We start from the raw sequence: 25,453 nt of genomic DNA, 5'->3' as shown, positions 1-25,453 counted from the left end.
TTCCGCCACTGCGGAATGAACTACCAAGTATTCCAGCCTATGTTTTACACAGCGGATGCCCTTTCAGGTGCAATCCAGCACTGGGAAACACCCATACACTCTCTCATTCACACACACACACATTCATACACTAAGGCCAATTTTGTTTATTTAATTCCTGTACCGCATGTCTTTGGACTGTAGGGGAAACTAGAAACCCATGCAAACACAGAGACAACATGCAAACTCCACACAAAAATGGCAACTGGTCCAGCCGGGACTCAACCCAGTGATCTTCTTTCTGTGAGGCAACAGTGCTAAACACTGCGTCACCATGCTGCCTGAATACAAAGATTTATTTATCGTAATTTAACCAACCTCGAAGCTTTGAACAGCATTGCATGTTTGAATTAAACTGACCCATTCTAATGTTTTCTGTGCTTTCTTTCTTTACCCTCAGTCGACATGTCTACAGCTAAGAATCTGCTGCTGTTAGCTTCGTCTCAGGAGGACCAGCAGAAGTGGGTTAGCCGTCTAATGAAGAAAATCCCCAAAAAACCTCCAGCCCCAGACGCCCCTCACCGCTCCTCTCCTAGAGTCCCTGTCAAAGTACAAAGCAGTCAATCCATGAGGAGACCCAGTCGGCAGATACCCGCCGGCAAACCCAGGTGAGCTCGGAGTCTCATTTTTATGCACAATCATGTGAATCGTGTGGCCGTGTTCATCCTGTGTTTACATGTGGCAGATGTAGCGTTTACGCTGTGTCAGTTCAAAGATACTGCACAGATTGTTGGTCATCACAGTCTGTCTCTAGAGTAAGAGGATTACTTTAAGGCCTGCTTCATGTTCACGTCTGGTGGCCAGATCATGTGAAATGAAATCTCTCTTATCATTTACTCATCCTCATGACATTGCAGTGTTACATTTTTAGAGCATGTATAAAAAGCACGAGATAACTTTTGAAATAGTTTTGCAGTTATTAACAATTTGTGTTTTTTTTTTTTGCCCTGAAAGTCACAATTAATTGATGTCAAATCCACAATTTTAAATGATGTATTATATTTCCTGGAAAATAATCACACCTACAGTTGAAATCAGAATAATTAAACCCCCTTTGAATTTAAAAGGACATGCGTTTGAGTGAATGATGACATATTCAGTGATTGCTTTTACCATCTTGTTCTGTAAACTTTGATTCCAAGATGGCTGTGCTTAAAATCAATGCAGACACTTTGGCCCCAGTTACACACTAGAGTGCTGCTCTATATGACACACAGGTTTGTGCACAGCGTAACGGAACCAGCAGCGTGTACGGAGAAATCGGGCTTCATCTACCACAAGGGTCATGAGTTTATCCCCTTATTCTTCCACTTCCCCGCCAACTGCGAGGCCTGTCCCAAACCCCTGTGGAACATGTTCAAACCTCCCCTGGCTTTGGAATGCCAAAGATGTCAGATCAAATGCCACAAAGAGCACATGGACAAGCGTGAAGATTGTCTTAAACCCTGCGCAGAACAGTTTAACCCACAGTTGAACACGGGGTGAGAGGAGAAACGCAGCTCCGCCGGAAGTTGGACGGAGAATGTATTGATATTTATTGGCGACTGCTTTAGGAGTCTTCAGAACCATCAGTCAAGGTTTCAGTCGCGGTGCTTTGCTAGCAGAATAACATTGGCGGTCTCTGCAAATGGTGGCTAACTGGATTTAAAGCTTGAAGAGTGTTACGCTGGGCTACTTTTGTAACTTGGGATGCAAGATAACATCTTGAGAATTAACAAAGCACTTTTTTTTTCTTTTGTATTAAACTCAGGTTTACGAATGTTAACACTGAATTTAAAGGTTGAATTTAAAAAAAAAAAGTCTCAATTAGAGATTTAAATCTTTAACTTTATTACTTGTATAAGCCTAATGTATATTTCGATTTTATTATAAGTATTAATATTGCGTACGCTAGGATATGCTAGTTCATGTGTGTGCACTGAATCATCAAAAAAAAAAGCCAACAAAACAACGACCTTTACATAAGATGAAAAACAGTAGATGCTCATGCTGAAGATTATTCGCAACTCCAAATTTTATAGAAATTCATAGACAAGAATGCTGTCAAAAGGATTATAGTGCATACACTGAAAAGTGAAGCCAAAGCACTGTGCTCACCCCCTGGTGGCTGGCTGCAGTTTAGATCAAACCCCATGTAAACAAACAACAAAATAATCGAAATATTTTTGGTAGTTCTTTCCATTCTAATTTATGTTCAAGTCATACATTTTTCTAATTAGGTTAGGTCTTTTGTTGTTATTTGATGCTATAAAAATGGGGTGTGATGTCATCATTGCATGCCTGTTATTGGATCTGCAAGCGTTTGGGTTCTGCGGCTTCCACTTTTGGTCATTTCTGCTCAGACTCAGGCTCCAGATAGCGTCATTAGCCCCTTTCACACAGTGATACCGGTAAATATCCGGAAAATTTCCAGAACGACTTTACCGGTATATTCAAAAAAGCGCTGTTCACACAGGCGAGGACGTTACGGAAATTTTCCGGAAAAGAGCATTCACACATCCATTCCAAAATACCGGTAAATTCTGACATCATTCACCACAAATGAGCTTTAAACGGCTGCGCTTGTATTTGTAAACATTTGACTAAATTACAAACTCTGTGGATGATCAATATTGTGAACAACTTTCGCAGGATCACTTTCGCATGTCGAGATGTTCATAATATGTGCGTGTGCAAGCGCTCACAGGCTGATTCACAGGCACACGCAAAGTTTGAAGGTTAACAAACAACGGCTTATCATAAGCATGTCATCGATGATTATTTACACAGTTGGCATAAAGAAGAACATATAAACATGATCTGACTAACTTCTAGCAGCTAAATGTGTCTGGAAAAATATTCAAAGGTTTTTATTCTCACAAACCGCGCGGACGTAAATGCGTCTGACTGTTATGATTGGCTAAAGCAGATGTCTCACGTCAGCACGTTCTAGACGTGCACGCGCTTATTCCAGTAATCTTCCTTCTGCATTCACACAGCGCAGCATTCCGGCAAATTGCTGGTAATGTTACAACTTCTCTTTCCGGAAAATAGCCAGAACGAATTTACCGGTATTTTCAATAAGGACCTGTTCACACATACACACCTTTCCGGAAAATTGCCGGCAATTTTCCGAAAAAGGTCTGTATGTGTGAAAGGGGCTATTGACACAAGATGGCAGCAGCCACACCTTACAAATTTTGGCTTCACTTTTCTGCATTGAAACTAAAATGGAACGTACCATTTTTCTTGCATAGGCTAGGATATGCTTGTTCATGCGTGTACACTGAACTATCGGAAAAGAATTCAGAAAAACAACAACCTTTACAAAAGATGACCAAATTAGTAGATGCCCATGCTGAAGATTCTGCGCAACTTAAAATATAGAAATTCATAGACAAGAATTCTGTCAAAATGATTATAGTCCATACACTGAAAAGTGAAGCAATACACGGGGATTGCCCCTGGTGGCTGGCTGCAGTACAGATCATAAACACTGTGTAAACAAACAACATTGCTGCCGCTGCAAAAAAAAAAAAAGAAGTTTGGTTTTATTATTGCATGCTTGTGATCGGATCTGCAAGTGTTTGGGTGGGTTTTGATACTGCAGCTTCCTCTTTCGGTCACTACAGCACAGACTCCAAATGTGTCATTAACACAAGATGGCAGCAGCCACACCTTACAAATTGTCTTCACTTTTCTGCATTGGAACTAAAATGGAGGGTACCATTTATCTCCATCATATCCTAGTGTATGAATTTAAAAATATTGTTTTTAGTATGCTTTAAGCTGTAGTATACAACTTGAGATGCCTAAAGATACTTTTGAGTAAACTAACCATTAAAAGTAAGTGGTTGAGCTCCGTTATTATCAAAATTAGCTCTAGTCTGGTAAGGTGTCGCTCCAGACCTCAGTGAGTGGGGACGGCTTGACTCAATGATCTCTCCTCCACCTGCAGGCCTCTGGATCTGGAGCTTCAGGACTGGCACTGGGCTCTGGATGACGTGGATGATGTAGATTATGACCATGAGTTTAATTTCTGAGGAGCATAAGCAGGGTTGAACAGGGTAACCGTTTACATAGTGACTCTGTTCCAAAACCTCATAAGCACCTACTTAGGCAACATTTAGTTTATTTGTCATTATCTTATACACACTATGCATTTTTATTTTTAAATATTGGCTTAACTAGAGATAAATATTTTATTTAGCTCCTTTAAAAATGTATATCACTACATGTACAGCACACCATAGAAATGTGATGCCTGAATTAGTTTTTTTAATAATTGAATTGTTTTATATTAAAACTGAACTGTTAAAAGGGTGTCATATATATTATTTTCTAGACTTTTTGAAAAGTTTGTGTGTGTGTGTGTGTGTGTGTGTGTGTGTGTGTGTGTGTGTGTGTGTGTGTGTGTGTGTGTGTGTGTGTGTGTGTGTGTGTGTGTTTAGATAAAATATACAACAGAAACACTATTATTGTGAAATACTATAAAACAAACTAAAGCCAACTGTAGTTACTCACCTAAAACATCTCATTCATGCTTCAAAACCTAATTATCGTGTCAATATTTTGGCCAAGGCTACGAAAACATAAGGTGTAGTCATCAAATAAATTCTTGGTAAACATCTTGTCACTCTTGTTGGTCAGGCCAGAGCCACAAACATGTTGCTGCAGTTCAGGGTTGTGGATGTTCTCCATTCTCAAAAAAAATAGTGATTGTGCTGTGGGCAGTTTACATATACAGTAGTCAACATTGGATCAAAGTGGATGAAAATGGTCTCATATTAAGTCAAGAATGGTATTGCTAAATAGTTTTTAGATAACTTTGAATAAACATTTTGATCTACTTCAAATGTTGAGTACTATATATGCTCGTAGATTTTATTGGTTACATAGTTGATTCTAATTGTATTACAGTTAGAGTTCATTTACCAATTTAGCAGACATTACAAACAATTTCACTATCAGATATTTATGGTGTAAACGTGTGTGATAACGAATATTTGATAATTGAATAAATTGTGAATAAAAAGTGTGAATTACACAATAAAAAATGATTGGGAAGTGGTGAAGAGTTGGACAGTTTAAATGAGAATAGTCCAAACTACAAAAAATTGTACTTACTGTTTGGACACATGCGCCAAAGCATTTGCAATTTGCTTACATCAATTAGAAATGCCAGTCTGAAGTGAACAATGAGCTAATTGTTCAGAGATCAATTGTTTTGAACAATACAAACTCATTTTAGGAATTGAGCCAAAGCAATTGAGAAAAACTGAATCAGAGCTGGATTTTAGCACCATAACTCCAGTTTTCAGTGTCACAAAATGTTTTGGTGCTAAATGTTTTTTTAAAGTGATATTGAAATATAGATGTAACACACAAGTCCATATTATTACTTTTGATCACTTCAATGCTTTCATTGTAAAAAAAAATAAAATTCAACCACAAACTTGTAAACCCTTTTCGATATATAATCCATTCAAAATATCAAACAAAATTAGATCTGTTCTACTAAATAATTAATCCTATCAAACTAAAAATGTACAGTTTTATTCAGTATTTGTAAGTCGCACTAAACCCAAGGCTGCTTGTATGTTTTGGAACAAAGTCTGTTTTTGAGTGCAGTGGGATTTGTTTTCTGTTGAAGTAAACTTAAGCCTGCATGACTATTTGTGTGAACGATTTGGCCAAGATGGGAATAAGAAGAATTTCCCATAACCCAGCAAACATTTCTGTGCCAATTCCTCTGCTCATGCACACCCTCTCCACCCTCCTTCAAAACAATCATTTCTCGTCTATTACTGATTGAGAGGGGTGTGTTCAGAGATCTGGGCTGCATCCGAAATCGCATATATGCCTACTATGTAACTGTAGGTCTGAATTCACAATACTAACAAAAGAGTAGTCAAAAACTATCAAAGGTAACACCTCCAAATTTCATTCTTACTACACACTACTTTCTACTAAATCATACACCCTATTTTAATGATTGCAAAGTAATTTAGAAGACATTGAAGCCAATATGCCATTTGGGATGCAGCAGGTGTTTGGGGTGCTTGTGTTTCTTATTTGACCTCTGACCCTCTTGCCCTAGTCCCCCTCGAATGGACCCTCCAAAGATGAGGCGACAGGATTCCTCCAACAGCCTTCTCAACAACTGAGTTTACAAACTGTCTGTCAAGACGTCATGTCAACTGTACTGTATAAGAAAACAATCACACATTGTGTATCAAAACAGTATTTTTTTAGGTCTTTTTTTTTGTTTCCCTTTTGCAATAAAAGTTTGCAACCTGTCGTGTGTTTGCTTCTCTTGAGCATGCAGTGCTGTGGTGCTTTTATCATCATCATCATCATCATCTGTTTCTTTCCTCCTGGGTGAAAATATGGGGAAACTAACTGTCTCTTTCTCGATTTCTCCCTCATTCTCTAGTTAACCTTGTATTGGGATTCTGGTGCTGCTACATGGTGATTTGGGGGTTCTTCCTGTCACACCAACACAAGACCTTTGTCGTAAACTTTTTCGCACATTTTGGCAAATCCAAAAAGAGTGAGAGATGCACAAATGTTGATGAAGGCTTTGCTGTGGTGATTTGGCTTTTATTCTCGGGGTTGCTTCAACTTGAAGAGCACAACAGAACTGAAAGCTCGACGTCGCACCAAACTTAACGCAAAGACTGAACCCACTGGAGCGACTAACCGACCGGACAATGTGGACGACAGCTGGTTTGTTTGTTTTTCGGGTGGACTGTAATGGCTGAATATAGACGGTAGAGCAACACACCACATAAACGGCTAGAAAACACCACTACATATGTTTCTCATAAGCGCAACTGTAGTGTTATTCCTCCTGTAGTGTTTTATTTTTACCTTTGTTTACCCCCACTGTGTTGATCAAAGCTTGATTTAACCCTCGTAAATGCATCCCATAATGCTCTCCCGCTCACGCTGTGTCGTATGAGTTGAATGTAATAAACAGGACAAGACGGCTAAATCGAGAAGTGAGCTGTACGTGTGGACAGAAGTTTTACAAACATTTCTAACAGCTGATCTTCAGTCAGTTTTTGTTGGCCAGTCATGATTTAATTCAGCTGTTAAAAGTTGAAATGGCGAGTTTCATGCTGCAGTTTCAGCTAACGTCATCTTGCAAGCACATAATGTTCATAAGACAGTGGAATGTGTGTAAAACCATGTTTAATTTCACTACAAGTATTTGTGTCCGTTTGTGTGTGATATTTGATTTTCTTTTTTGTGTTTGTGAGTGGGTGTCGTCACCCTAGCAAACAGTGTGTATCTCTGGGTGTGCTGTGAATGCATATCTGTGTTCTTCTACACGTTATATTATATAAGTATATATATATATTCTCATATATATGAGGATATACTGCGTATATGTGACCTGCCATCTTACCAGTTGGTTTGCTATTTATACAGGTCTGGGCACTTTTTATTTTGATTTTAAAGCGCTGCCTCCAGATTTGCATGTTTTATATTGATGTACTGTTTGACCATAAGATGAAAAGCATATGTAGCCGTGTTGTTTGGAGACCCTGTATAACATTTGCTTATTTTTGTAAACAAAAGTAGTCAGTTAAATAGATATATAGCTGTGAATGTAGTAGAAGGAAGTAAAGTTTTAATATAAATAATGTGGTCTTTTTGTCTGCCTTATTTTTATGATTTATATATATATATATATATATATATATTTCTGATACACATATGACATCTCTACTGCCTACTGAATGCACAGAAAGGATGCTTATAAAATAAAATGAAAATTATTTGGTTAAAGTACATTAACACACACACACGTTTTGAATGATTCTCAAAAATTCACACAAAATATTATTTTATTGATTTATGAAATACCAAAACAAAAGTCACTGACATCATGTTCATATAAACTATTAATAATCCTCTTGTACTAGAAGCACATTGATATGAGTGTGGAGTTTAAAAATGTTTATGGATTTATTGCTTTTATTTTTATTATGTGAAGCAGCTTCTCGCATCGATCATCGCTATAATAAAACTGCATACAGTATTTCAGCATATGTAAACATCATTCCTGAATGAACGACTACAGTCTGTTCAGTATCCTGACAACATTATTATTTTAACAGTCGTTTAGCTGAAAATTGGTCAAAAATATTTGCTTCACACCAAACTACTTTACAGTATATCTTAAAAACCAAAACAGAATTTATAAACAGAAACCTCAAGCATCTGGAGGTACAGGAGAGAATCCTCTCTGGAATGATAAGGAAGTGTTAGGGTAAAACTGAGGGAATGTCCACTGTTTCATAACACTGACTAAAGCAATTTATCAGTTTACACATGGCCATCTTTTTCTTCTTCTTCAAGGAAATATTAGATTGAAAGAATTGTTCTGCATAGACACCCATTCTGGTCCACAACTAAAAATCAAAAAATATATAAATTTGCATTTGTCATAAAGAATGCCAGTGCTTGCAAGGAAGCAAAAAAAAAAGACAAGTACAAAATGTAAAACCACAAATGTGAATGAAGGCTAATTATAGCTAATAAGACTAGACCAATAGTCTCAAACTCAATTCCTGGAGGGCTGCAGCTCAGCATAGTTTAGCTTCAACCATGTCCAACTCACACCTGCTTAATAGGTCTTAATCTTGTTCCTGGAGGTCTGGTGTCCTGCAGATTTTAGCTCCAACTGGCCTCAAGGATGTTTCTAGAAAGCCTAGTCAGAGCTTGATCAGCTAGCCCGGGTGTGTCTGATAAAAATTAGAGCTAAAATCTGCAGGACACCAGACCCCCAGGACCAAGATTGAGAACCCTTGGTCTCTAGTAGTCTCGAACACCTTGATTATTTGGATCAGCTGTGTTTTATTAGGGTTGGAACAAAACTGCAGAGCTGCTGCCCTCCCGGAATCCAGTTTGAGACCCATAAACTAAACCAAAGGTGTCATACTCAGTGCCTGGAGGGCTACTGACCTGCGCATTTTAATTTCAACCCTGCTCCAACACACTTAAGCTGTGGTCACATCAGACTTTTCTCCCCATAGACTTCCGTTCACACGCACAAGAATGTATCAGAGCAGAAACACAATCTCGTGTGACAAGTTACGCAGTTCGCTGCATTGCAAAGTTCAAGCTTGGTGAACTCTGACCTGCAAAATCGCATCATGTAACTGCGTGAGACCAATCGCAGATCAAATTATGACCGCTTGAACAAAAGTTTAAAATAAGTACCAATCGCTTGCTTTATTTCAAAATATCATCTTGTTTAATTCCGCCCCTTTTCGCAGCACCGTATAACAGAATTTCGCATGCTCAAACTTTAATGTGACCGCGACATTACCTGTAGGTTTTAAACAAGCCTGAAGGACTCAATTAGTTTAATCAGGTGTTTTTAATCAGGGTTAAAGCTAAACTTTGCAGAGCTCCAGCCCTCTGGGAACCCCTGTGGACTAGACCAATCACTATTTCCCCCAACAAAGTTATTAAAACATGAATCTTCTAAAATTGCAAACAAATTGGGGAAAACCCTTCTTAAAAAAAAAAAAGGATATTTAAAGCTCCTTGCAAGTACTGAATATTTGATGTGGAAAACTGTGAGTAATAGTGCATTCTGATAACAATAGATTTGGTTGTAGTACAGACTCACTTAAAGTCAGTGAATCTTTAAGGTTCCCCCAAAAATAAAAGTTCATTTATTTATTTTTTTAAACTCTCCCTTCACTTGTTCCAAACCTGTTGGAGTTTCTGTCTTCAGATGAACACAAAAGAAGGTCATTTGAAGAATGTTGGAAAACGATAGCATATTTTTCCCCCATAGTATCGCTTTTTCCTTCACTGTAAAAAATGCTGGGTTACACGCGATCGATTTTGTGTTGGGCCAACATGAATGAATTAAGTAAACCTTTCCGTGTTTAATTGATGTACTCAGCGTGCGAATTATACAATGACAATTGAAAGGGTAACTTTTTCGGTAGTATGGTAATCATTTTTTTTTCTTTTTAAATGTATCAGTTTTCAGTGTTTTGTCATTTACAGACTATTTTAGAGGTTACTGTAGGTCAGACTATACAAATTATGTGTCTAATTTGACCCTTTTTTTTTTCTCTACGTGCAGATTTAAATACCTGTTTTACAAGAAATGTGTTTTTTAAATACTTAAGATGTGTATCGGAGCTCTAGAACTGCCAGCTTCAGACTATTATAGGGGGGTCAAATGTATATTTGTATAATACATTTTAAATTCTTAATATTTAAGATATAGATCAGAGATCAGTGAAAGCTATTTCTTAATATTAAAGAGCTGACCCCCTATACATTTTGTTTTGATGTCCTTCAGGGGGGATCAAGCATTAATTAAGGGGGTCAATGCACCCCAAACTCCCCTGTAATTTGCAATGTAACCCCAAAAACCTTAAGAATTGTATTGTTGCAGCTCATTTTAAATAAGTAGTTTGAACAAACAGCAAACATCATTGAGTGTTCTATAGATGCCAAATGATCTTGTTTTTGTGTTCAACCAATGAAAGAAACTCATAAAAGTGAATCAGCACCTGAGTTTGAGGAAATGGGTACATTTTCATTTTTGGATAACCCATCCCTTTACCATATCTTACACTGGAATAACAAAAGTGCTCAATCCAAACAGCACATGACCTTTGTCTTAATCCTGTTTGACTGCTTGAGGTTTGTAGTAGATGACCGTAGCCGTAACCCACATGTTCAGAATGGTCATGACGATAAACCGAACCAGCACTGAAAAAGAAAGACAAAAACAAGTGAGAAACGTCCACCTAAAGCAAACAAATGACCCCATCCCATCAGGAAACTCTGACTGACCTTGTGTGTCTCCTGTGGTGATGATGGTAGTGAAGATCCGTGCTGTGAAGGACAGAAAACACTTCATATCAGCATGACTGACTGGAGAAGTGTTTCATTCTTGGTTTGTGTGTCTTACCCATGCATGTGTATGTGGCCAGAGCCCATGTGAGAGAGCTGACCTGACCAGAATCCTTGGAGCGCCACAAACACTGAAGCTGAGCCAGTTTACTGCTGCCGCTGATCAGCGTACACAGACTCTGACAGAGAACATTCATCAGTTAACACTGCTGGACAAATGAATGCTGAACTACAGAAAGATCTGCTTTACCTTTATTAATCTATTAAGTTCAACTAAAGGGTTTTTCAAATTGTGCTTAACCCCAGGTGATGGTCAGTCAAAGCCACGTCAAACTCAGCTCCTGGAGGGCCGCAGCTCTGCACGTTTTTGCTTTAACCCTTATTAAACACACATGATCAAGATAATTGAGTGCTTCAAGCTCGTTTAAAACCCACAAGAATGCCGAGTTCAGACTGCATGATTTTCAAAACAGTCACGTCACATGCTTTCATTAGTGGTGGGCAGAACAAGGCGTCATGAAACACTGAAACAGTCGAAGCCAATGTGACGAAGCTTCGAAATGTTTCAAAACCTGCCTACAGTGTCGTCTAGTGGTCATTTTTATGTATTGCTCTGGAACAGCTCCAGCAAAGAAACAGACTAGCATGCTGAGATAATCCGCTTGTAAAGTTGTGACTTTAAGTGCTTGTTACTGTTATTGTAATTAGCTTTTGTACATGTTTTTAGTCTGTGGGAGAACACTGGAGTACCCTGGGAAAACCCATGCGAACACTGGGAGATCATGCAAACTCTGCGCAGAATGTGTCGACTGCCTCAATTAGAGCTTGAACCTTGGCTCTCCCGCTGGCCCTCCAAAAACGAAGATGGGGAATAAAGCTTGGGCAGGATATTTATAGTAGTTTGAGAATGATCTGATAGGCTAGCTAATGATTAGCGATAAAGGTCAGTTGTAGTTGATCATATCACGTGCGCCTCTCGAAATTAGTGTGTACAACTTCACTTAGCAATTTCTCTCCTAATTTATTTATTTTTTTCGACCCAGTTGTGATATTGCTCTGATGACACATCAAACTTCCATGGGTGCTTCTGCCAAATTAACAATGGTTACCAGTTTGGTCCACAAATAGACCAAAAAGAAGCCTTTTCTCAACTGAAGCCATGCTTGTTGATATTGTGCTCTTTACCTTCGTAACTCCTCCCTCAACTTCTCGTAAGCCTGGATGCTGCTCTCTCATTGGCTGTAGGTAATTACTGATGTTATTTTCAATCAGAGCACATTTCCCATGGTATGATTTTGAAACACAGACAGTTCCAGATATTTAGGATGTCAAATATCTCACGGGTGTTAGGGAATCTCAGATCCCATCTTTGATAGTTCACACAGTGATGAAGTGTTACTCTTGTCAACGAGTATTTGCCTGTGATTTTAGGCATTTGTCTGTGATTTCTCAAAATCGGGGCTAAAATCATGCAGTCTGAACTCAGCATAAGTGTGTTGGAGCATGGTCGAACTAAACTCTTCAAGGCTGCAGCCCACCAGACATGCCTGATCTAAGAGTTTAACATGAGGTTTAAAAAAAAACCTTTTAAGTATTTTAATAAAGCAATTTGTCACTTAGTGGCTAACTAGTATTAATTTGTAGAATCTTACTTGTACACTTAAGTATGATTAGCTTATCTCTCAATGAGGGCTAGGGGTGAGGATTAAGCATATTTCACCCAAGCTGTCAAAGAGAAAGACTGTCAGCGAAAGACTGTCATTCCAGAGCAGAAGCAAATGGTTGGATTTTGATTGAGATTAGCCCAAACAAACAGTTTTTTTTCTCAGTGGTTTAACCTCAGAAAGGATTAATTGTTCATTTTAAAATGAATAATGTATTCTAACATATATTCATGCAGACTTTAATTTCCACACAGCAATACCAGCATGTTCTCACCATGGCCAAATCAATCACCCACTTCTTTACTGTGAGCAGCTGCCATCCACCCACAAACCTGATACGCACAGTCAAGGAAATAGAAGATCATCAAATATGTTTTAAATCAGGCAGGTTTTGATGTTATTATTGAGACAATATTTCAGACAATAACAAGCTTGAAGGATACAGTGCAGCATATATGAGACTGTGCTTGAGGTTTCTGTTATAATGCAGGATCAACAGGAGCACAATGACATCTGTGGACACACAAGATGGAACTGAAACACTCACAATCCAAGACCTCACCTGTGAAGAAGCAGCAGAAAGCACACTCACTCACCTTGTGCAATGAGGATGGGATACTCCAGGTAGGTGAGCGGTGGATATTCATAATACATCTGATAGGACATGAACACTATGAACCTACACAAACACACACAAAGTGAAGAGTAAGAACGAATTGCAAAACTTTTCACCTATGATGAGAAGAACACATATTTGATATTTAAAACCAATTATTATTATTCTTTTTTCAATATTCATTTAAAATGTAATTAATATATAATAGTATTAACAATAATAAAACATAAAACAATTCATTATATAAAAAATATATTACATTCAGTATAATAAAATACATTGAAGTCATTTATTTAAATAGGCAACGTTTTATTAGCTTAAGTCAACTTAATTTGAGTTATTTTGGTGTATCATTACAAACAAAATACAATTAAATATTTTGGCAACTAGCTGTAACAAAATGTTTTTTTTATATTTTATTTCATATAACATTTATTTTGTTATAAGTCATGTTTTAAAGACTTGGTTTCATTTTTAGTAATTGCTATTTAGTGGTTTTGTCAGGGTTGCGTCATTGCATGTCTGTAAATTGCAAATTAAATGGACACACGGTTTCAAATTCACCAATGGATAAAACCAAGAAAACTGCCATGAATTTTTTATTATTTATATTCATACTAATATGGTAAAACTTTACTCAAAAAGCAGCGATCTTCATAAGATACAAATTAGTTAGGTAAACTCAAAGAGCTACAGCAGTTCCTCAGTGACTCAGTTGACATCTAAATACATCTAAATAGAGTCATTTTCACCATGTGTTTAATTAAATATGATAATTTTATTATATGAACAATGTTACTACTACTATGTACTTTTAGTGTTTTTTACATCACTATTATTATTATTATTATTACTATTAGCACCTCAATGACAGACTGCAGCCGCTCATTCAGGGTCTGTTCACCTGCTCTTTCATTTAAGAGAAGGTCTGAATCGTGAACTCAAGAGTAATGTGATGTATTGTGATGTAAGGTAAAGCTGGTTTATTTTCGCACATTCGTTCATTTTTGACAGTCCCTTTATTGTTTACCATGGTAATTTGAATATTCGATCTGAAATATATGGAAGCCTGTTCCTGCCAATAAATAATAATAATAATAAAATAATAAAGTCAGAATTCTGAGTTATAGTCAAATTCCAAGTTATACAGTAAGAATTCTGAGTTATTGTCAAAATGTTAAAGTTCTAAAGTCACAATTCCAAGATGTATTAAAGTCAGAATTCTGAGTTAAAAACTCACAATTACAAGTTCTAAAGTCGCAATTCCGAGTTATAAAGTCAGAATTCTGAGTTATATTCTGAATTCTGACTTCATAATTCGAAATTGCGACTTTATATCTCGGAACTGCACCTTTATAACTCGGAATTCTGACTTTATAATTTTTTTTTTTTTTTTTTAAAGTGAATAGCAAGGGAAAGGGGCTTCCATAAAAAATAAGATTAAAGCTTGACTTCAAAATAACTGACTGTGAACAACGTTGTACTTTGATAGTCGTTTGGATGCTATAATGATTTCCTAATCTTACATTTATAATACTTTTGTGAAATGATATTGTAAAGGAGAATGTGCGAATATAAAACCGACTTTCCCTGAAAATGACTCAAATTAGATGCACAGCACTTCAATGGCAGACTGAAGACACACAGAGTCAGTTCACGCTATTTTCTTACACTCAGCAGAGGACCTGAACCATCAACTCAACTCAGGATGTATTGAGGTAAAGCTGATGTTATATTCGCACATTGGTTCATTTTAACGGTCCCTTTAGTGTTTACCACGCTAAATTAAATATTCGGTATTAGGGTTGACTAAATAAATGACTGTAAACATTGTTGTACTTTGAAAGTCATTTGATGTATATGAGTTCCCTATTCATAATTTTCTGAAATTAAGGATATATTATATATTATATTATTAAGGAGAATGTCTGAATGTGCGAATATAAAAGCAACTTATCGTCAAGGTGTGATGTGATGAGATGGGATGTGATTGTGATGTATTGTACAGTGCAAAGTCCAGTGAAGTTGTCCTCACCCGAGCAGCTCGAGCAGGAGGCTGTTGAGGCTGACCCCCGCAGCAGCTCTGGCCCGTAGCAGAACGAAGATCTGCGGGAACTTCAGCACCATACACACAAACAGAGTGCTGAAATTCGCCACATGAAGGCTCAGATTCCCGTCCATCTCTGTCTCCTCCAGAGTCCTGCGCCTTTAATCCAGCTCTGTGAATCTGATCCTGGCTGCTGGCACCGAAGAGTCCCAGCTGTTACCATCGGCACTTCCGCACACATCAGCGCGCGAGATTTGACCCTCTACAGCGCCCGTACAGCTCGACTGAGGGATGCTGCTACTACAATGCTTCTCTTATTTCTGAAGACAACAGGTCGTTATTTGAAAACAGGGCATCTTTATTGAACTTTCCTTCAGCTGAGGTAAATAAACAAATGTGGTGATAATGAAATATTCTGAAACTTATGTAAAACGCATAATTATACAGACAAAACATAACATATAGACTACTGTACGGGATTGGCAATTGGAAATCCTTTGCCTTGTCTCCTCATCTAAACATCATCTATATATATATATATATATATATATATATATATATATATATATATATATATATATATATATATATATATATATATATACATACATATATACAAAAAGCTATTTCATAGATTTATTTATTTTAGACAGCACAATACTGTTTACCTCAGACGTGTTCTGAATATTACACTGCCTGACAAAAGTCTTGTTGTCGATCCCAGCTGTAAGATTAACAAATAATAACTTGACTTCTAGTTAATAATTTGGAGAAGTGGCAGAAGGTAGATTTTCCAACGAATCATCTGTTGAACCGCATCCCAATCATCACTAATACTGAAGAAGACCTATTGGAACCAGCATGGACCCAAGATTCTCTCAGAAATCAGTCAAAATTTAAGGAAAAATCATGGTTTGGGGTTACATTCAGTATGGGGGCGTGTGAGAGATCTGCAGAGTGGATGGAAACATCAACAGCCTGAGGAATCAAGACATTTGTGCTGCCCAATACATTACAAACCCTGGAGAGGACAAATTCTTCAGCAGGATAGCACTCCTTCTCATTCTTCAGCCTCCACATTAAAGTTCCTGAGAGCAAAGACGGACAAGGTGCTCCAAGATTGGTCAACCCAATTATTGAAAATTATTGAGCATGTCTGGGGTAAGATAAAGAAGGCATTGAAGATGAATCCAAATAATCTTGATGAACTCTGGGAGTCCTGCAAAAATGCTTTCTTTGCCATTCCAGATGACTTTATTAAGTGATTTGTCTTATATATAGTCATACACAATATTCATTTGTTTTCCACTGCACCGTGACTTTTTATTGTATTTACTGTACATTATATCTGTTAAGTGACAAAACTTTATCAAAGCAAAGTCAGACCTTACTGTCCAAATAAATCATTAAAAATCGATTCATCATCATATTTTATTTTGGCAAAATAAGCATAATCTAGAGGTTTTTGTCTTTCATATAAACCAGTTCTGATAACAAATCATTATCAACTGGAAGTCGAGTTATTATTTATTGTTCTTAAAACGTAGATAGGCGACAAAACTTTTGTCAGTTAGTGTATTTAAAATAACCCTGATTTTTCAGTCACACACAAATGAAAATTTTTAATCAAAATTCAATCAATTTCCTGTTCAATAATGTACACTTGACATCAGTGTTGTTTTACCTTCAACTTTAATTAGCACATTTAAAAAGTGCTTCACTTAAAGGTAAATAAAACAAAAAATCTTACATTTTTACTTTAATCATTAAAATATGCTCTACACACACACACACACACACACACACACACACACACACACACAAATTAACTAATAATATGAATGCCATGAAATACTGTTTTTTGTCTGCTTAAATGGGGGTTTGAGATATTATTCCCATCTGTCAATGTCAATAAATTCAAATAATAGACCAAGAAACAAATGAAACAAGCAGTCAGTAAAAATGACGAGCTCTCTTGGAGGAATGAAAATTGGAGTGTGCCTCTATTTATTCAATTTTAATAAGCAATTCACTGGGTTAAACAAATACTGTTACAACACAAAAATGATACATTTTAAAGCAACAAGTTTTATAACAACTTCATAATCAAAAGACAAGTTCATCTTTTTTATTTACTCTTCTGCCATTTCCTTCCTTTATTTAGAAAATGAACAAAAACAGACAAACTTTTCACCGAGCAGCTTTGCTGCGTCTCTGCTACCCTGTTCAATAGACCATCTCTCTTGCTTTTATTATTTGCAAATGCAAAGGCTTGCCAGTAATAAATAATACTATAAAATGTTCTGCAAGTACACAAAAAAGATTGAGAAACAACAACAAGGGAAAATGTACAAGGTTTGAGGGGTGAAAGGAGCAGAACGGGTGAGGGGCAAATTTAGCAAAATCTTGGATTCATACAGGACAGACAAAGCATCTATACATCCATACTAGCCAGATAACAAAGTTGATTTTATTATTCGTGTGTGTGTGTGTGTGTTTACAAAGTGTGTGTTTTTAAACAAGCAGGCATCGTTAATTACAGAGCACAAAGACTTAAGGCAGCTCAAATGTTCGCCTCAAAAAAGTGTAAGATTAGATCCTTAAAAACTGCAGTTTGCTCATGTTAATTCACAGACACAGAGTGCAGAAGAATTAGTTGTTGCATAATTCTGGCTGTTGGCGAAAGCCATCCTCGTATTATCACCCTCAGGAATGATGAACAGACGGCTACAGGAGTGATGTGATATTACTAACCCTTTGCTTTTTCATCGCACACTGAAATGTCAGTTATCCAGCGTTGCTGCGATTGTTGTGTAACTGATGCTCTGATTGATTGGTTTTGCTGGTATTTGAGTTGGACTGAACGGCTTTCTGCGTCTCCATCTTGTTTTTGTGGCTGTTTTTCGGCCACATACGTGCTCATGTTCCCTCGTCTGATTAAACCGAGGTCCTTCAAACATTTCAGACTGACTCATTTTGGTGAATGGAAAAGCCAAATGCTCTTTCTGAACACGGCCTGAGGGCTGAAAGACAGTTTGGCTGCTGAAACAGGCGCCTTTCTAGAAGATCCTTTGAAAGGCTCTTGGATTACAGTATTGCACTCAAGCTCTATGGTTTGTTATTTCAGTTCACTTTAACTCTTTGGGTCTCATCTGTCCTGCTCTAGCTTGCTGATGGAGGAAACTTCACTTCCCTCTAGTGGAGCAAGTTTGCCATATCCTCTTTTAATAAGCCACTGCCTCTTTTTTTCAGTAAGGTTGCCTATTAATATGAGTTGTTTGGGTGTATTTCAGTAATTTAATACCGGAATATCTTCTTTGATTTATTAAATGTCCACAAGAACTATCTATACTACATTTCCCCCCATTGTTTTGTTGGTATCATATTAAAATAGGTATTTTTTTGTGATTTACACTATTATTTCACAGATTGAGGCGAGTAATTTGTATTATTTTTATTCCACAAGGAAGGATTGGATTGATCAAAATGGCAATTAAAACGTATAATGGCACAAATGATTTCAGTTGAAATAAATTAATAATAAATTATGTTTAAAAGTAAATCAAAATAGAAAATGTTTATTTTAAATGAATATTTAACATTTTATTTTATTTAGCTTACTTTGGGCATGTTTTGGGAAAGATCTGGCAACCCAAAAATAGTAACATTTGAGATGATTATTAGCACTAGACAGCAAAACTAATATGATTTTAAGCAAATTTCAAAAGAATTTCAATGTGTTTTGTTGACACAATTGTACACAGTGTTTACCATAATTGCAATGACTATCTCTCCCATACAACATACACACACAGTGTCTCTCTGTTGTTGTCAAGGACAGCTTCACCACACACACACACACATACAGACACACACGTTTTTGCTGGTGTCATTGTCTTGTCTGCGTGGGACCGCAGACACTACAACAGTGTTGGGTTTCAGGGCTAAATCTGTCCCGGCCCAGTCTGTGCTGCTCCGGTTACAACAGCAAGGTCACATACACGCACACACACACATACACACACACACAAACAGGGAAGTTAAAAATAATAATATTAATAAAAACAGTCATATTTCATGTCTGTGCGATAAGCAGTAATGGTGTTTGGACAGTGTGTGATACAATATGAAGAGTGATTAGAGTGACATGCGACCTTAAATCGTCCTTCATGAAGTCTATCAATCTAAATTTAAAGCATCCTTAAAGAGCACATCATTGTGGAGGAAGAATGTACGAAATTGAGTCAAATTGTATCTGAGTGAATCATTTAATCAATAACAATATTTATATTTTAGAACCTCTGAATGTCATAGTTTTGACATTCATAAAGTCAAAAATTGTCATTGTAATTTGACATAATTATGTGGACTTAAAATGTGATTGTTTCCTAGCAATGCAACTCGCTTCTGGTTATATTATAATAGACACTTAGTTAATTCTATTTGAGATATTATTTTCCATAATTGCACTTTTATGTTCTGCATTATGACTTTATATCTTACAAATAACTGCAGATTTGTTTCATACAATTGTGACTATAATCAGGCATGTTTCTAAACTTTATTTCACCTTTGCATTGAGCTATTGTTACTCTGATGTAAAAACAGGCTTCTGTTTCACTCCAGGCTTAAATAAAATGTCATTTAATTTGAATGATTTCAGTTCAGAAGAAAAAAGACTAGAGTTTGAGATACTCAAATAATCCAAAATGTAAGAAATAAACCACTTTAAAAAAATGTGAGGTTATAGGCATCATAGGCAGGTAGATTTCTGTATCGGACATATAAGAAAATTACTTTTCAGAATTTTAAATTTTTTTTTTTTTTTTTTTTGGAAAATAAAATTTTGTTTAAGAGAAATGACAGTTCTCCGATTCTGAATTAGTGTTGTCAAAAATATTGATAATTATTAATACTGAAATATTTAAAATGATACAATCTTGCTTTTGGTTAGTATCGATACTGTCTTTGTTCTCTCTCACTCTCTTCTCGTCAGCCGGGAGATGAATAATTAATAATAATACTATATAATTAATAATAATATTTGAACACTTTTGTTTTCATCAGAAAGTTAGATAAAATTACACTAATTTAGCTTTTTTTGTCATTTATTTCCTTTTGGACTTAAAGAGCCCCTATTATGGGTTTTTGAAAATGAAATTCTTTGTAGTGTGTAACAGCTCTAAGTCAACTGAAATATCCAGCTAAAATCTGAAAGTGCACTGTTTTGAAAAATATTGATTCATCTATCAAATAGTAGATTCATAGTGGTTCGAATGAATCGCCACTGTAACAATTCTGTAACAAGGTGGCAATTATGGGAGTTTTCCAGGAGAAATAACAAAATGGGAGGGTGGTGGGAGATGGGTCTGAAATACGGGACACTTACAAATACACTTCAAAATTGTTGATAAGCCGTGGTGGGCATTTCTCAACCAACCGCAACTGACTGGGTCATCGGACCAATCAGTGCAGATTAGCATCGCGTTAAGAAGAGGTTTGGGAACAAATGAATCACTGAACATATCATTAGGTAAAAATAAATGCATATTATAAGATAATAAAAGGGTTTTTTGACTTTGCATGCATATTAGACTGTTGTTGACCACCAAAACCCAAATATGACCTTTTATAATGCATAATGGGGCTCTTTAAGGACTGCTGACGTACTTGGTATAAACATTATATGCAATCTATCCGCCCGCCTCCCTTTTTTACTGCATTCTTTTAATGTTGCAGAAATTGTTCCCCACAGAATTGAAAATGGTATCAAATTTTGATATTTTTCAAGGTATTGTATCGAAGTTGGATATTCCAGTATCTTAACAACACTATTCTAAATAAACAACAGAAGCAATTTACTAGAGCTTCAGAAACAGTTCATTTGTTGCAGTCTATTTAAACATTTCATTTATTTTACTTAATTATTTTTTAAATATCAGATTGCATAAATGATTTACTGACTTGTTTCAGTACTGGATCAAATACAATTATTTATCGATAATTAATTTTTCAGCATGTCACACGTCGCCACCTACTGACAAATTTTTTTTAAAAGGGCCATTACAGTCATTCATTCATTTTCTTTTCTGCTTACTTTATTAATCAGAGGTCGCAACAGTGGAATGAACCACCAACTTGTCCAGCATATGTTTTACGCAGTGGATACCCTTCCATGCTGCAACTTAGTACTGGGAAACATCCATACACACACTCATTCACACACATACACTACAGCCAATTTAGCTTATTCAATTCACCTATACAGCATGTCTTTGGACTGTGGGGGAAACCGGAGCTCCTGGAGGAAACCCACACAAACACAGGGAGGACATGCAAACTCCAAACAGAAATGCCAACTGACCCAGCTGTGAGGGAATCTGTGACGCCCGCCATTACAGTTACATTATTTTAATTTAATACTTACTGTAGTCCATTCCACAGTATAAACTTTTATCTTAACAAATTAGCAATAATTTGACTTTCTGTAACTTTTTGTAGTTGAAAAGAAGCTTCGTAACTATACATGAGCTTTGAGTCATTCTAAAACAGTTCCTAACAGAAGAGAAAACAAACAAGAAAGGAGAAGTGAAAGGGCTGAGTATGAAAGAGGAGGAAGAGAGAGGAAAAGCGAGGAAATTTGAGCCAATAATGAGAGCGACATACGATGCTGTTTCTGGCTCCTCACGACCAATCCAGACATGTAATGTACAGTTGCTTGTGCCGCACACACAGTATCAAACATCTTCAGATCAACACTAAGATTCACCGTTTCTCCTCTGCATTCACATAAACACACAAACTTACACGCACATCATGTTTGTGCTCCTCTGACATTTTGCCCTTTTTATCAATCTGTTCTCTGTAACACCTCTATCCAGACGGAGGGTCAGCCAGCCGTATCAGCACTGACAAAATAAATCCGACACAGGAATGTGTGTGTGTTTAAATCTGACACTGGAATGAGACTCCGCCACATACAAACCCCAGAGAGAAATCCAGTCACAATTAGACCTCTGAGCCCACTCTTAAAAAAATATACCGCTGTGAAACTGAATACTGCTGCAAAAAAGTACAGAGGGATCGGGTTGGATTGCACTGTTCTTTGTACGTCGTCCAGGACTAGAGAGTGAGAGAGAAAAAATGAGAGGGAAAGAGGGAGAGAGAAGTGGTAAAGGTCGAAGAGAAGAGAGGGGAGATTTGGGTCACTGCTGGCCAGTTAACTCTTCTTAATTAAACTTAATATTAGAGAAATCACAAAGACACAATAGAGCAAAAACAAAACAGAAGCTTCATTCATTCATTTTCTTTTAGCTTAGTCCCTTTATTCATCAGGGGTCGCCACAGCGGAATGAACCGCCAACTTATCCAGCATATGTTTTGCACAGCAGATGCCCTTCCAGCTGCAACCCAGTACTGGGAAACACCTTACATTCACACACATACACCATGGCCAATTTAGTTTATTCAGTTCACCTATACCGCAAGTATTTGGAATGTGGGGGAAACCGGAGCAACCAAAGGAAACCCACACAACACACAAACATGGGGAGAACATGCAAACTTCCCACAAAAATGCCAACTGACCTAGCTGGTACTCGAACCAGCGATCTGTGAGGTAACAGTGCTAACCACTGAGCCACAGTGCCATCCCAAAACATCAAATTATAAAATAAAAAATACATTTTAAAAATCAATAAATAAATAAACAAAACTGGAAAAAAAAATAAAGCAAGTCATAAAAAGAGAAAGAAAATACATTTAAATTATCAAATTAATCAAAAAAAATTCTAAAGTATAAGTACAATTTTAAAAGGTAAATAAAGTTTTAAAAAAAGGTTGCTGGTCTTAAATTCTTCTCTGATGAAGTTCAAATGGAAAAGAAAACTCTCTTCATTACAATTATTTAATTCAAATGTAAAAATAATCAGAATTTATTTATTTGAGATATTTAATTAATCCTTGTGATTTTTTTTTTTACTTCAGTTTAAAATCTTCCTATATAAACTAGCAAACTTGATCATATTGTTAAGGCTGATTTATACTTCTGTGTCAAGTGCACGTGTACGCTCTCTGCAGCCTTTGCATGGTTGCATAGCCCTCGCCATAGCTGACACCGATGCAGACGCTGACGTGCACCTCTTAAAAATGTAACTACAAATCGCAACGACACATAGCGCAAGCTCTGTGATTAGTCGACTTGGTAGGTGTAGCAGTGTGGCCAGGACCAAGATCTGTGACTAGTCAGCTTGGCAGCTGTAGCAGTGAGGGCAAGAGCAAGAGCTTCCCAAACCTGTTGGATCGAGTGTCAACAAGTGTCGAGTCCCGAAATAGCTTTAGATGGAAACTGTTGTTTTGTGTTTACCTAATGATTAAAGTTGTTGTCTGCCAGTTTCCGCCTCTGAATCAGCAAGTTTTAGCTCTGTGCACATTAAGGTAGCCTTCAGAAAAAGCAAAACACCTGCAAAGAAACTAAACTAAAGGAACATAAAAACCTCCTGCCAGCTAGGGTTTCAGAAGTATTATTGCAACACAAACAGCAAGCAGAAGTATAAATGCATGAATACGCGCAAGGCAGGCATCGTTGGTCATGCCGATCACTCAATGCAGAAGTATAAACCATTCTTTAAACTGAATCTCCCACACACACACACACACACACACAAACACTTGGCTTTTAGATTTACGTCTCTGTTTTAGTTGAAACAAATGACATATAGACAACTGTGCTAATCATGCATTCGCCTCTTACAGTACTCTGCGAAACTAGAGTTATTTTGGCTAGGTATTCACCTTCCCAACCCAGTCTAGCTTTAAGCTAAATGTTCTTGGCATCTTGTGTAAGTGAACTCTATACTGAGGCACCTTGGAACTAACTAAGACTGTTCCTGTAACCATAGCTGGAAAGGAAGTGATGAACATAACTTAGCACTGATTGGGATTTGGCAAAAAAATAAAGCGTAAAAATACAACTGAACCTCAGGAATGCACCACTGACACCAGCTCACTGAAACATTTGCTGACCTCTCTCTCTCTAGCTCTACTCAGTTTGATTGCACTGCGATAGGAAACTCAGGAGGGAAGTTCTTAAGTAAGAGCACCACAATAAGATGGATACAGATATAAATAATGAGAAATCCAACCCAAATGCCCCTGTGGACACTGATTTCCATCTAGCCGTCTTGATATGTTGGGACACAACCCATCAACTCTTTGTCAAGCCGTGTGGCATTTCAATGAGCGCGTGTAATTGAACAGACTGGGTGGAGAGCCTCCAAACCAGTGGCCACAATACTAGCAGCCATTTAAACAGTTCGCCAAAATGCTTGCTGAGGCCTGTACCCTGTATTATCCTCAATCAAATCAGTGAATAAATCAATTTTCATTGCACAATAAACCAGCAAACACTGTTTTCCAGTAGTGCGGACTACTTATCTTCTAGCTTTCTTCTCCAACGGTAAATGAGCTCCTAGGGATGAAATTAAACTTCACCCCATCCCTCTATTTTTTGAGCTCGCTCTGTGATTTGTGTATTCCCTCCAGGGTGTGTGAGTTTCCCTCTTCCTGTCTTTTTTTGGGTGTCCAGTTCCGGAACACCTCTCCCTCAGAAAGGAGAGAAAGGAAAAAGGTTAAGAAAGAGTACAGATTGTTTTGCTGGTGTTGCAGATACTGATACACATAGTCAGGCGAAGTGAGTGAGAGAAAGGTTATGAGCTGAGAGAGAATTCTGTCCATCTTCTAGACCGGCTCTGCTTCTGCAAGTCTGAAGCATCAAACCTCAATTGTACAGACAGATTAAACCACGCTTCTTTGAATACGCAAGCACAAAGGAGAAAACTGGTCCATCCTTCTGTGGCAGGAATCGACTGGCCTTGTTTCAAATGTTTAATTGGCAGCCTGGCAGAGCTGTTATGTTTGGCATATGCTCCACCTTCTTGGAGATCTGCATATCTACACTGTGGTCTTCCACTGCAATACTGCCTCCAACCAGTAGGCGGAAAATCCACACAACATCAAACTGTGGATGAAGGGGGATCGAGTGCAGAGGATGAGAAATATCTCTTTCCTCAACAAGAAGACTGGGAACAGACTATGCCTGAAGGTGCTGAAATTGAAGGTCAAACATCACAGCCTATCTACTTCCCAGATTAACACTTTGTGTCAGTCTTTGTTTAGCCAGGAGGGGTGGAGATGGAGCAGACTACTGTC

At 37.3% G+C, this 25,453-nt stretch overlaps 2 protein-coding genes and 1 long non-coding RNA gene across 10 annotated transcripts in view; 2 read left to right on the top strand and 1 right to left on the bottom strand.

The window, feature by feature from the left end:
* Window positions 1–7,670, top strand: part of rock2a (rho-associated, coiled-coil containing protein kinase 2a) — an 84,429-nt gene extending 76,759 nt beyond the window's left edge. For 2 of the 6 annotated variants that reach the window (XM_073919311.1, XM_073919313.1), the window contains exons 29-30: window positions 440–647; window positions 6,119–7,670. In XM_073919311.1, the coding sequence (XP_073775412.1) occupies window positions 440–647; window positions 6,119–6,185 (275 nt within the window). In that variant the 3' untranslated portion in view covers window positions 6,186–7,670. Of the gene's footprint in view, window positions 1–439; window positions 648–1,256; window positions 3,315–3,976; window positions 4,086–6,118 lie in introns of those variants that run through there. The other 4 variants (XM_068224920.2, XM_073919312.1, XR_012388428.1 and 1 more) reach the window with 3 other exon arrangements.
* Window positions 7,671–7,856: 186 nt separating this feature from the next.
* slc66a3 (solute carrier family 66 member 3) lies at window positions 7,857–15,491 on the bottom strand. Of its 3 annotated transcripts, none has more exons than XR_012388538.1 (8): window positions 15,233–15,483; window positions 13,178–13,260; window positions 13,025–13,094; window positions 12,856–12,913; window positions 10,976–11,096; window positions 10,858–10,899; window positions 8,945–10,773; window positions 7,857–8,608 (listed from the first exon to the last, which is right to left on the bottom strand). XR_012388538.1 is itself a non-coding variant. In NM_001004615.1 (7 exon segments), coding segments are annotated over 7 exon segments (612 nt in total). In that variant the 5' UTR covers window positions 15,379–15,491; the 3' UTR covers window positions 10,017–10,681.
* A 35-nt stretch (window positions 15,492–15,526) lies between these two features.
* Window positions 15,527–18,083, top strand: LOC141377029 (uncharacterized). The gene is made up of 2 exons (XR_012388818.1): window positions 15,527–15,626; window positions 16,003–18,083. It is a non-coding gene; the product is annotated as an uncharacterized lncRNA (long non-coding RNA).
* The last annotated feature ends 7,370 nt before the right edge of the window (window positions 18,084–25,453 follow it).

Source organism: Danio rerio, chromosome 13 (assembly GCF_049306965.1).
Source record: "Danio rerio strain Tuebingen ecotype United States chromosome 13, GRCz12tu, whole genome shotgun sequence".
In the NCBI taxonomy this organism is placed as follows: Eukaryota; Metazoa; Chordata; class Actinopteri; order Cypriniformes; family Danionidae; genus Danio; species Danio rerio.
This window is presented reverse-complemented; position numbering and strand designations above follow the sequence as displayed.